Source organism: Miscanthus floridulus, chromosome 18 (genome assembly GCF_019320115.1).
Source record: "Miscanthus floridulus cultivar M001 chromosome 18, ASM1932011v1, whole genome shotgun sequence".
NCBI classification, from domain to species: Eukaryota; Viridiplantae; Streptophyta; class Magnoliopsida; order Poales; family Poaceae; genus Miscanthus; species Miscanthus floridulus.
This window is the reverse complement of record NC_089597.1, coordinates 46367320-46380509: the sequence shown is the minus strand read 5'-3', so window position 1 is coordinate 46380509 and position 13190 is coordinate 46367320. Positions and strand designations below refer to the sequence as shown.

The 13190-nt window shown below is 44.0% G+C and overlaps 1 protein-coding gene across 1 annotated transcript; it reads right to left on the bottom strand.

Moving 5' to 3' along the window:
- Positions 1-1566: 1566 nt before the first annotated feature.
- LOC136520110 (uncharacterized) lies at positions 1567-2931 on the bottom strand. Its single transcript, XM_066513511.1, has 4 exons — positions 2820-2931; positions 2494-2587; positions 2092-2264; positions 1567-1869 (listed from the first exon to the last, which is right to left on the bottom strand). Exons 1-4 carry the CDS (start codon positions 2823-2825, stop codon positions 1567-1569), a joined length of 576 nt encoding a protein of 191 aa, XP_066369608.1. The 5' UTR covers positions 2826-2931.
- Between the last annotated feature and the right edge of the window lie 10259 nt (positions 2932-13190).

Here is a 13190-nt window from a genome sequence, read left to right as displayed (position 1 = left end):
TCCCTTGTTCTTAAAACATTATACCACCCACTATCCCAAACATCGTTTAGGCTTTTCTAAGTAATTAGTTTTTTTCATGCACCTAGATATACACTATGTTTAGATACGTAATAAAAGTTGAGTATCTAGAAAAGCTAAAATAACCTATAAATTAGAATGAAGGGGGTACAATTCTAGTTTAGTTCCGAGTCAAATAGTCTCGGCGTCTCTCTCCCGCAGCGGTCACAGGGCCGGGTGCTGTTTGGTTCAAAAATGCAAATGGAAACGTCAATGTAATCAGTACACACCGTTACCGGTTCCAAACTGGATGATTCCATGTTTTGTTTGGTTCAGCGTGGGAATGGAATGAGCAGCAACATTAACAAATAACTCTAACAGGGGGGCTGTATATCGTTTCCACGCGTCCGTATCGGATATCACCGTAACTGACTGCGAGGCCGCTTGAAACAAACAAAAAGCAACGCAAATGGATAACGATGGAATCAGATTACGTTACAGAAGCTCCAACCAAACGCGTCGTAAAACCAGTCCTCTCTGTGTTGCTATGTTGCTATGTGGCCAAGAAAGCGAACGAAGAAGCTCACCAGGAGAACAAAGCAGTTATGGATCATCTCAACATTATTCCACACTCCATTCACCGTTAGACTCCCACGTCCTACAATCCATTTGAGGGTGATGAATGATGATGACAGCGGAGCTGCTAGCTATAATATATCGACTTAGTTAGTACTCCGTTAAACTACTAAACGCGCTCGCTTCCGTCAGCAAGGTCATGAATTAAAAACTACTACCAGATCTTCCAAGTTGAAACTACTCGTACGGGCATGTCATCCGTTTTTTTTCATAAGTAAATAAAAAGAAGTCCTGATGCTCACTTAATTACTTGTGGGTGAAGATTACTGTAACATCCCAGCTTAAATGGGCTGAATTCCGGTTGGGCCGAGAGGCACTGTAACTGCACGCGTGGATTACTGTAACATCACGAAACACTGTGCAACAAGGGGTTTAGTCCCAAACTGTGAATTCAAGAACGACCGAACTGACTTAAATAGCCATGCCAAGGACGCGTGGTAACCTTTGGTTAACCGTTTTGCATAAAGTGAGGACGAAAGCGCAAACATGTTTCTACGTAGGTGGGGTTGAGTAGGTCTATGCCGTTACAATTACACATGTTTGTTTGCACTCAGAATGTGCAAGCAAGGCAAAATAAAAGTAGAGTAAAGCGAATAAGTGTTTTAACGCTCCTGCTGGTGTTCCAGTTTTCCCTGTCACGAAATGTTTGGGTAATGAAGTCGCGTATGTATCCTCCATCAAGCACAACAAAATGTCCAAAAAAAAACATACTCAAGACTCAAGTAGCATTTACACACGCGCGCAATACAAATTAAACCGACGGCCATCGGACACACACACATGTCCAGAAAGATACATGCATCTACGTCTCGCATACAAAACTGAGCAAAATTTTGCTGGGAAGGGAACAGCTAGTAGCAACCTTTAAATTTGTTTGTATCGCAATATCGAGGCCATGCATGCCCTGATCTTGATCATGCAATGCAAGCTAGGTTATATTAGGTCGATAAGGCGGGTGAGCGTGGTCCTGATGCTGTCCGGGACCGGGAGCAGCTCGGCCACCATGGCCAGTATCATCCTTCCCTTGTTCATCTGCTGCATGGCGTCGAGCTGCTCCTTGTAGCGCTGGACCTCGAGCTTCAGCTCCGCCACCTCCTTCTTCAGCTTCCTGAGCAGCTTCTTGTCCCGGCTCATGGCCGCCTCGATTGTCCTGACCTGCTCCATGACCCAGCAGTAGTCGTAGCCACCCCTGTTGGCTCCTCCTCCATCCCATGACGCTGCCGTCAATGGCATCTTCTGCGTGTGCGCATCAATACAATAGTTAATAGTAATAGGTTAGTTTTGAATCTTCTTCGGTTGTTATTATATATGCATGGAAGACGACCAGGCTATTATTATCCAATAGCCTGCGAGAGAGGAAACCTAATTTAATTTTCACGATGCCAGGACCAGGACGAACTGTTTAGATAACTACCTAGGTCAAAATGGAAGGGGCATGCATGATCACGGATCACCTACCTGAGTATCCTCGGGATACATCTGGATGATCTGATCATGGCGACCAGCAGTAGCAGAAGGCGTCTCAGCAGGCTGAATCCCACCCGGCACCACCTCGTAGTAGATCGGGGTCACCCGCACCGTCTTCGACCTCCGGCGCAGATGCATGGAAGGGTCGTCGTCCAGAGCTACATCTACATAGATAGTTATCGAGAAAAGTAAACATGTACTCCATATTAGCGTTAGCCACACATGTCTTCTCTATTAATACATGCTCAGAGATTTTCTCGTCTGTGGCTTTTCGAAAAGAAAAAAATGTTATTAGCCGCATGAACATGGCAGGACATACATGTAATACCTCATTAATCAAATCAAACAATCGGTCGTACATTAGGTAAGAGAAACAAAATGACTATTTAGAACCTGATGGTGACAGTGTTTTCATCACGGTCTGCTCGATGCAGCAACCCCTGTGCTTAACCATTGTTCTTGTCTTGCTCTGGATCCCTTCCTCTTCCTGGGATGAAATGGATCGGATCAGGTGGACAAGGTGATTTTTATTGATGAAGAAATCTATAAAAATAATACTCCTAGAACAATAACAACTTAGTAATTAATAAACTACTAACCAACAAAGTAACAAGCATGAAAATAACTACTAATCAACAAAGTAAAAGCATGAAAATAAGATAGTCAAAATAGATCGGTAGAGAAGGAGAAAAACACAAAGACAACTGAAGTTTCCTCACCTCCATCACGGCCTGAGCAAGCAGCTATCTTGGTTTGGCGCAAACACCTGAGCAGAGAAGTACGGTCGCCTTCTGATTTCCAAGCAGACAGCAATAGTAGTAGTGAGTGCTAGTGGACGATGGAGAATGAAGGGACAAGACAACCTAATGGAGGTTTAAAGAAGGGAACACATGCATACTTTGCAATTGTGCCCCTCACCACCCCAGGCAAGTTTTTCCGTGATGGCCAGATCCGTCAGCAGGGAAGATCATCCGTGACGATTACATATATATCCAAGATATAGAAAGATTGGTTTAAGTACAACCGCTTGTTGAAAGATACTGCAGCTTCCATACTAAGCATTTGCTTAGATATGATGAAACAAGGTGATGTTACAGACTTGCAGTACACGCAACATCAAGCAGTGTGCAAGTCTATGGTCGTTAAGTAAATCGCTTTCTCAACGAATTTCCTCGTAACTAAGACACGGTATCCCTCGGAGAAAACTATATACTGCGCCCGTTGACATAGTAGGCAGGATTTGTTGTTTGATTGGTTATGTCAATACAAAAACATGCTTTTGTCCACTATAGCATCGGAGTATTGCAGACCGGTTCCGATGTCCCTTGTTTGTTTTCTCTATGAAAAGGACCTGCAAGATACACTACGTAAAAAACGATTTTTAGCAACGGTTCGTTTATTTATAGGGACGGCTGGTGATGGAGCCGCTTCTATAGTGACGTGCTTGGGTGCCCAAACACCAGCCACCCCTACAAATGGAACAGCAGGAGCGGCTGGTGATACGAGCCGCCCCTACAAATGGGGTCTGATTTGTAGAGGCGACTCAATCACCAGTCGCCTCTGGCGTTGCTATTTGTAGGGGGCGCGGCTCAATCACCAGCCGCCCCTACAAATGACTCCCGTATACATAGCTCCGATTTGTTGGGGCGGCTCAATCACCAGCCGTCCCTACAAATGACCTACATATAAAACAGCTGCAACACCTTCTTCCTCCTCGGGTCACTCACTTCAACCCGTGAAACAAAGGTGGGGAGGCCTTGGGCACCTCCCAAAAATTGCTCTACTAAGGGGGGAAGGTTTTGGTCTCAAATCTTTTGGTGGAGAGGTTGTAGAAGGTAAGAAAATACTATTCCACACTTTTTTGTAGTTTTAATGGTTGGTTAGTGAGTAATTAGAGTTTTGTTTTTCTCTCTCTTCTATGGTGCTTGAGCTACTTATGAAGCAAATTAGACCCAAGTTTTAAATATACTAGGGTAAATTAGGATGGGAACAAGATCGTACCCATGTTTCTTGATTTTAGTGAATAATTAGTTAGTTTTATGGATGTTTCATGTGCATGTGGATCTAGATCTAGGGTTTGGTTTTTTTATTAATTTCGTTTTTATAAATTTATGTTTGATGAAATTGGACTAGGGTTTGTATGAAAGATATTGGATAAAGTATAATTGTTGCTAATTGTTGTCTTTGAAATTGTTTATTGTAATTAATAAATATATATTTTAATTATTTATGGATAAATAGGCCATTAATTAATTTTCCTCTATCATGGTGTGTTTGTATGCTTCATGTAATTATATTAGATTTATATTCATATATATCTGAAGTATATACAATTATTCTCAAGTAATTATTAATTTGATTCATTTTTATATATATCTGAATAAGTAGTCCTTTAATGTTTGTTTTGTTGTTGTTGTAAAAGATGGAGTACAGGAACTCTGGGATGTATGGTTCGTTAAGGTTCAAGGCAGGTTTCCGTGAAGAGGTGGATAAATTTATTGAAGCCGCAAAGAAGCATGCAACGACATTGAAAGAGAATAAGGATACAATTATTTGCCCCTGTAAAGATTGCAAGAATCGTATGGCATGGACAGATGTGACTATCATCAGATCACATTTGATTATGCGAGGATTTGTTGAGGACTGCATAGTGTGGATTCATCATGGTGAAACGGTTATTGTTAACGACGAGGATGAGGAGGAATACGACGACAAAACCATAGAATCCCTGTCCCAATATTCAGCAGAGCTTGATGCACGAATGGATTTTGAGTTTGGCAATGAACAAGGTGGTGATGCTGGTGGTTGGGATGGTAACGACGAAGGTGGTGCCAATAATGATGGTGGAGCACGTGTCGGGGATGAAGATGATTTGGAGGACATGATTCGAGCCCTTGGACCAGAGATTTTACTAAATAGCCCGAAAGGTTTAGAAAATTTGGAAAGGGTGATAAAAGCATCGAAGGAGACTGTGTATGGTGTTGAAAAGGGTTGTCCAACACATTGGACATTGCTACGTTTTGTGCTTGAGCTGCTCATCCTGAAGGCTAAGTACGGCTGGTCAGACTGTAGTTTCAATGATCTATTGCATCTCCTGTCATGGGTGCTGCCACAACCAAACTCAGTTCCCGCCAACACATACCAAGCGAAGAAGGTCATAAGTCCATTGACAATGGGGGTTGAAAAAATCCATGCATGCCCCAACTACTGTATACTTTTTCGTGGCGAAACGTTCAAGTCACTGGATAAATGTCTCCGGTGTGGGGCCAGCCGGTACAAGAACAATGACCTTTATGGTGGGGACGAACCCTCCACGGGGGAAAAGAGGAATAAGAAGGGTACAAAAAAGGTGGTACAAGAATCTCAGCCCCCAGAGGACACTCCATTAGGCAACGATGCAAAGCAGAGAAGAATTCCTGCCTTGATAATGTGGTACCTGCCAGTGATCGACCGCTTGAGACGTATCTTCCTAAACCCTAAAGAAGCCGCACTCATGACATGGTGGGATGATGAGCGCAAGGTGGATGATGATAAGATTGCACACCCGGCTGATTGTAGTCTGTGGCAAAGGTTTGATGAGAAGCACAAATAATTCAGCGATTACCCAAGAAATGTACAGTTTGGCTTGAGCACCGATGGAATGAATCCCTTCAATGAGGGGATGAGCGACCACATCACATGGCCAGTGATCTTGACTATGTACAACATCCCAACATGGTTGTGTCAGAAGAGAAAGTACCTTCTCCTCACTATTCTTATTTCTGGCCCTAAACAACTAGGCATTGATATAGACGTGTTCCTCAAGCCTTTGATGCAATAAATGGAGAGGCTATGGAGGCATGGGGAGCAGATGTATGATGCGTTCCGAAAGGAGGACTTCATATGTAGAGCAATAATATTTGTTACTACCAATGATTACCCTGCGCTGTTTGCTTTGTCTGGACAGATCAAAGGGAAGACATGATGCTTGGTTTGCTTGGATGATACTACATGGGTGTACCTGGATGCATCCAAGAAGATAGTTTACCTAAGGAACCAACGCTTCTTAAAGACAAGTCACAAGTACCACAGCAAATTGTTCTTTAGATTTTATGACAACGCCCCAGAGATTGAACCCCCTCCGGAAAGACGTCATAACGGAGAACACATGTACAGAATGGTGAAAAACATACACGTCATCTATGGAAAGAAGAATCCGGATGGGACAAACAAAGATAGAAGCACACCTCCTGTCGAAGGCGTGCCTTTCAAGAAACAATTGATCTTCTTTCAGTATCTGCCTTATTGGCCAGACTTGGAGGTCCCCCATGCCATTGATGCTATGCACGTGCAGAAGAATGTCTTTGAGAGTCTCATTGCTACCTTGATGGACACAGGCAAGTCAAAGGATGGTCTAAAAGCACGGAAATACATGGTGCAGCTAAACGTGATGCCACAGTGTCGATGAAGGAAAATACACTCGGTACCTAAGGCTAATGGAAAATACACTCTGCCCACAGTGTGCTTCAACCTAACACCAGATGAGAAGAGAGCTATATGCACTTTCCTGAGGGGGGTCAAAGTCCCGACTGGGTTTTCAGCAAATGTGAAGAAGCTAGTGTCGATGAAGGACTTATCAATAACACACTACAAGGCTCACGATTGCCATGTGATGCTGACAGTGTTTCTACCTATTGCAATCAAGGCTATAAAGCCAAAGTTCTTGAAAATGGCCATCACCCGCATGTGCTACTTCTTTTCGAAGATCTCACAGAAGACGATTGGCAAGCAAGAGCTGAGTGACCTACATGAATTTGTGGTGGAGACACAAAACCAACTGGAGATGTGTTTACCTCCTGCTTTTTTTGATATAATGCCACATCTCATGATTCACATGGTTCATCAAATACAGGCGCTAGGCCCTTGCTACTTGCATGAAATGTGGTCCTACGAGCGGTTCATGTTGGTTCTAAGTCGATATGTGCATAATCAAGCATACCCAGAGGGCTCCATGATAGAGGGTTACAGTACTAAAGAAGTCGCCGAGTGCTGTCAAGAGTACCTAAAAGTACAGAAAGGAATTCGTAAACCCGATTCTCGTCACAAGGGTAGGCTGGCTGGGAAGGGCACCAGTGCTCCTACTACTACTCCTTCTCTATTTTTTGCTTATATACTGCTAGTGTGTAGTGGCTGCTACTGCTGCTACTACTACTACTACTACTCCTCCTCCTACCACTACTCCTACTACTCCTCCTCCTCCTACTACTCCTACTCCTCCTCCTCTTACTACTCCTATTACTCCTCCTCCCTGTACTTGCTACTCCTACTGCTGCTCTTCTTTCAGTGATGCTCCTACTACTACTCCTAAGTGGCTGCTGCTCTTACTCTACTACTACCACTCTACTGCTACACTTACTCTACTCTACTACTTTCTACTTACTACTACTATTTGCTACTCCTAAGTGGCTGCTGCTCTTACTCTACTACTACCACTCCTTCTCTGTTTTTTGCTTATATACTGCTGGTGTGTAGTGGCTGTTGCTACTACTACTACTACTACTTAACTACTACTACTACTACTCCTACTCCTACCCCTACTCCTACTAGTACTCCTCCTGCTCCTACTACTACTCCTCTATTTTTTTGCTTATATACTACTGGTGTGTAGTGGCTGCTACTACTACTACTACTCCTCCTCCTCCTCCTCCTCTTACTACTCCTACTACTCCTCCTCCTCCTCTTACTACTCCTACTACTCCTCTTACTACTCCTATTACTCCTCCTCCCTGTACTTGCTACTCCTACTGCTGCTCTTCTTTTAGTGATGCTCCTACTACTACTCCTAAGTGGCTGCTGCTCTTACTCTACTACTACCACTCTACTGCTACACTTACTCTACTCTACTACTTTCTACTTACTACTACTACTTGCTACTCCTAAGTGGCTGCTGCTCTTACTCTACTACGACCACTCCTCTGTTTTTTGCTTATATACTGCTAGTGTGTAGTGGTTGTTGCTACTACTACTACTTAACTACTACTACTACTCCTACTAGTACTCCTCCTGCTCCTACTACTACTCCTTCTCTGTTTTTTTTGCTTATATACTGCTGGTGTGTAGTGGTTGCTGCTACTACTACTACTACTACTACTCCTCCTCCTACCACTACTCCTACTACTCCTCCTCCTCCTCCTCTTACTACTCCTACTACTCCTCTTACTACTCCTATTACTCCTCCTCCCTATACTTGCTACTCATACTGCTGCTCTTCTTTCAGTGATGCTCCTACTACTACTCCTAAGTGGCTGCTGCTCTTACTCTACTCTACTACTTTCTACTTACTACTACTACTTGCTACTCCTAAGTGGTTGCTGCTCTTACTCTACTACTACCACTCCTTCTCTGTTTTTTGCTTATATACTGCTGGTGTGTAGTGGCTGTTGCTACTACTACTACTCCTACCACTACTCCTACTAGTACTCCTCTTGCTCCTAGTACTACTCCTTCTCTATTTTTTTTGCTTATATACTGCTGGTGTGTAGTGGCTGCTGCTGCTGCTGCTACTACTACTACTTCTACTACTCCTACCACTACTCCTACCACTACTCCTACTACTACTCCTCCTCCTCCTCCTCCTCCTCTTACTACTCCTCCTACTCCTACTCCTCCTCTTACTACTCCTACTACTCCTCTTACTACTCCTATTACTCCGCCTCCCTATACTTGCTACTCCTACTGCTGCTCTTCTTTTAGTGATGCTCCTACTACTACTCCTAAGTGGCTGCTGCTCTTACTCTACTACTACCACTCTACTGCTACACTTACTCTACTCTACTACTTTCTACTTACTACTACTACTTGCTACTCCTAAGTGGCTGCTGCTCTTACTCTACTACTACCACTCCTTCTCTGTTTTTTTGCTTATATATTGCTGGTGTGTAGTGGCTATTGCTACTACTACTACTCCTCCTCCTACCACTACTCCTACTAGTACTCCTCCTGCTCCTACCACTCCTCCTCCTCCTCCTACCACTATTTCAGTGCCTTGTCGAGCAAGAGGATCAGCTACTGCGGTTAGAAGAATTCTTGTGACATCACCTGAGTTTCTCACCATGATCACAGAGCTGTTCTAGTGTTTGCAAGGGTTAAAATATGTAGACATCTTTCCCTTGTTACTCTATCAAATGCTCATCGAGGGAAACCATAGACTTCTTTCCCATGGTTTCCCAGCCACTGAGAAATCGGTTGGATATATGGGCATCTTTTTAGCAGGCGGCCTTTTCTCTCCCCTGATGCCACTCCTATCAGCAGGCCGATATGACTTGGTCCATGATGACCTTTGGCCTTGTGGGGATCCAGACTCCCTTCAATCCAAAGAAGTCTTAGTGGGTTGATCATCGGTTAATGTAAACCTTTTGTATTAATACCACGATATCTTGTAATTATGGGAAGCAATAAGTCCAAATCTGTTGTCTTTTCATGATCCGTTCCTTGAATTTTTGGAGTGTTGATCCGTTTCCATGACTAACTTCAATTCCATAACCCCGATGAAGCCTATCTTCTCACCTCCCAGGCTATATATACGGGCCATGGCTGTGGATTGGAAAAACAACCTGCTTTGTCCCAAACCTTCTGTGTATTTGGTGCGATTTCGCTTTTCAATAGGTTCAAAGACATGGAAAACGACAAGAGGTCTACTGAAGAGGCCCTTGATGAGCCTGTGCCACCGCACCAGTGTCTTCATCATCAGGAGGATGCAACCCGTGATCTTGGGCGGACAGACCTTCATCTGAATGTGCTGTAGGATGCTCTCACCATCTCGGAACATAGGACCGACTCCACTCAAGCGAGACTGGCCGAGGCCAAGGCCAGGATCATAGGTGAGATATCCACCATAATTTTCTGTTTTCTTAGTTTTGTCTTCAAGATCTTGACTATCCCTTCCTTGAATCTTTTTAGACTTGTCAGCCCAGTTGGAAAGCCTTCGATCAGCTGTAGAGTATGCGATAGGATTCGTCAATGCCAGGGGCGTCGTGCTGGTGGTTCGCCTGTATGACATCCCAAACCGCGTCAGAGAGGTTGCCCTTCACGGTGTTTGTCATGGTGCTACCATGGCATTGGCTGTTGCGCAAGCTCGCTCTGGCCATGAGCTTTGACTTCTTCCCCATGGTTTCCCAGCCACCGAACACCCTGAGGACCACGAGCGTCTAGTCAGGGACTTCTTCAACATCGCCAACTCCGTAGCCCTTGCTTCCTAGGCCGAAGACATAGTGAACAAAGTGTTCTTCGACCCTTAGTTTGTAATATGATAAGTTAGCAAACAATTTCTTCATTTTAAGTGACTCCTCTTTTACCCTGTGCTCATGTCCCATGTACCAATTTGTAAGCAGTTATCTGGCCTATTGCGTGTCTCCTTGAGGCTCAGTAGAATAGCCGTTTCAGATTAGCTGATTTTGACTTGTGATTTGATCTGACTCGATTAAATCTGAAATGGCTCTCATGGTAAAACTCTTCAAATTCCTCCCTGGTCATTAACCGCCGCATTTTTCCTCGGTACTGGTAGAACGATGCTCCCTCTTCCATTAATTGGGCTTGCCTTTGTATGTTCCGAGATATCAACCATCCCGTCTCCATGGCTATAAACACCGGCTAAGGGCTTTGGCTTCTAGCACATCTACACCTACAATTGCCTTTGCTCTCTATACTTCTTCGCCTTCACAAACCCCATAGCAATTTCCTTTTTTCTTCTACGATCTAGGCTAGCATCCATGGCAGGAGAAGACCACTGTAGCAAGCGCACAGCGGAAGATCTCCCGGTGGAGGAGGCCCTGGTCAGCTAGTGGCTTCGCCACCTGAGGTAAGACTGAACGCTCCTGTCCATAGCGAGAATCATCTACTAGTGCATTTGTAGGCTCGTCCTCAATGACATCCTCTGGCCGCTGCCTCTTAGGACCGGTGTGTCTTCTACCGCCGCATCTGCTGCTGCCACGCTGGACTCGTCATCGGACTCCTTCGGCTCCTACAACAGCGATGACACCTGGTGTTTCCTTCAGGAGTGGAGGGCAGCCAAGGACCGTTACTCTGAGGTAACTTGGGAGAACAGTCAGTTTGAGAGTTGTCTCAAGGCTTCTCAAGCCACACTTCTCGCCACCGAGGAAGAAGCCAATGCTGGTTGGGTGCGGTTGGCTGAGTCGGACGCCATGGTGGCGGGTAAGAGGAACTCCAAGAAAACCTTCATTTCAACTTCCATTGTCTTTGTCTTGATAGCTCCTTTGTTTCCATGATTTCCAGCCTTGATGGTGCAGTTGGAGAACCTCCAACTAGCGGTAAACGCGACCACGGTGGTCGTCATTGCCTAGGGCCCTCTCCTCAGCAACCGCCTGTAGGATGTCCTGGTGCGCATTCAGGAGACTGCCCTACACGGCGTTCACCGCGGCGCGGTGATGGCTCTGGCAGCGGCATAGGTCTAGACCGGGCATGATTTCCTCACCATGGAGCCAGGTTTTCTGGTGGCCGATGACCCCAGCACGTATGAGGACCTAATCGAGGACTTCGAAGATGCCACAGCGGCCATCGTGGATATTGCTTCAGCTTAGGACATTGTAAACCGGGTGTTCGATTAGCTTGTACCCAGTACAAACTGATCAATGAATGAAATCACGCCTCAATGAACTTCCTGCAATATTTTTGTGTACATCATGATTGTCTCCATGTTTGTTTTTGCTCTATAGGCGATACACATCGTATCGGCTTTTACCCCTTTAGGTCTATTTTTTGAACTAGAGGCGATACCCTTCCGATATCGGCTATTAGAGCCGATGACTGAACAAACCGGCTGTCAAGTATTAGTCCAAACGCTAGGATAATATTTCTTTAGATACTTTCCATTGATCGCTCTGTCAAATTCTTCTTATCCTTCTAGCGTTTCCAAAATATAAGCATTGCCAAGCGCACAATGTTTAATCCGATAAGGTCCTTCCCAATTAGGTGACCATTTGCCGAACTTGCCATCTCTTGACCCGATCGGTAATTTTACCTTCCAGATCAGGTCTCCTTCATAAAATTGTTTGCTCTTGACCTTCTTATATTAATACTTCGCAATCCTTAGCTTATTGGCTTTGATATTCTCAAGAGCACATAGCTGATGGCAACTTAAGTCTTCTAAGTCATCTATCATAAGATTCTTGTAAACTTCGACTGACAAATCATTTTGCAACGTGACATGCCTCGATCTAGTTTGAATCTCCCAAGGAAGGACTGCATTATGACCATACACAAGTTCATAAGGTGACGCTTTAATCGATCCATGATAGGCCATCCTATATGCCCATAATGCCTCATTAAGCGTTGAATACCACTTCCTTGGCTGCTCTTCGATCTTTTTCTTGATCAGCTTAATCATAATTTGATTAGACGCCTCTGCCTGGCCATTGGCTTAGCATAGTAAGGAGAAGAATTTAATAACTTAATTCTTATACTGGCAACAAAATCCCTGAACTCTTCTGATGTGAACATTGTCCCCTGATCAGTAGTGATAGTTTGAGGAATCCCAAAATAATACACAATATGCTCCTTGACAAAATCAATCATGTTCTTTGAGGTTACCATCTTCAAAGGAATTGTCTCAACCCACTTAGTGAAGTAATCTGTTGGTACCAATATAAACTTATGTCCTTTACTTGAAGGTGGAAAAATCTAGCCAATTAAATCAATTCCCTAACCTCAAAACGACCATGGTTTGATTTTTGGATTCATAGCCGATACGGGCGATTTCTGAACATTACCAAAATGTTGACAATCCTGACACCCCTTATAATATTCAAAACAATATTCTAGTATTGTTGGCAAGAAATATCTTGTCCTGCGAATAATCCATTTCATCTTATAAGCCAATTGATGAGCTCCACATATCCCTTCATGTACTTTACCCATCAACACCTTAGCTTCTTCTTGATTTAAGCATTTAAACAACACCCCATCGACTGTCTTGTAATATAGCTGATCATCTAGCAAAACATACTTAATCGATTTATACCTTAGCTTTCTGGTAACCTTCTATGATGGATTCTTAAGGTAATCAGATATTTCAACTCTTGAATCATTAGTCAAGG

Coding starts and splice junctions, on each gene's coding strand:
- LOC136520110 (XM_066513511.1), bottom strand. Junction 2,265..2,493: donor GAAAACACTGTCACCATCAG/GTTCTAAATAGT, acceptor CTATCTATGTAG/ATGTAGCTCTGGACGACGAC. Junction 1,870..2,091: donor TGTATCCCGAGGATACTCAG/GTAGGTGATCCG, acceptor GCGCACACGCAG/AAGATGCCATTGACGGCAGC.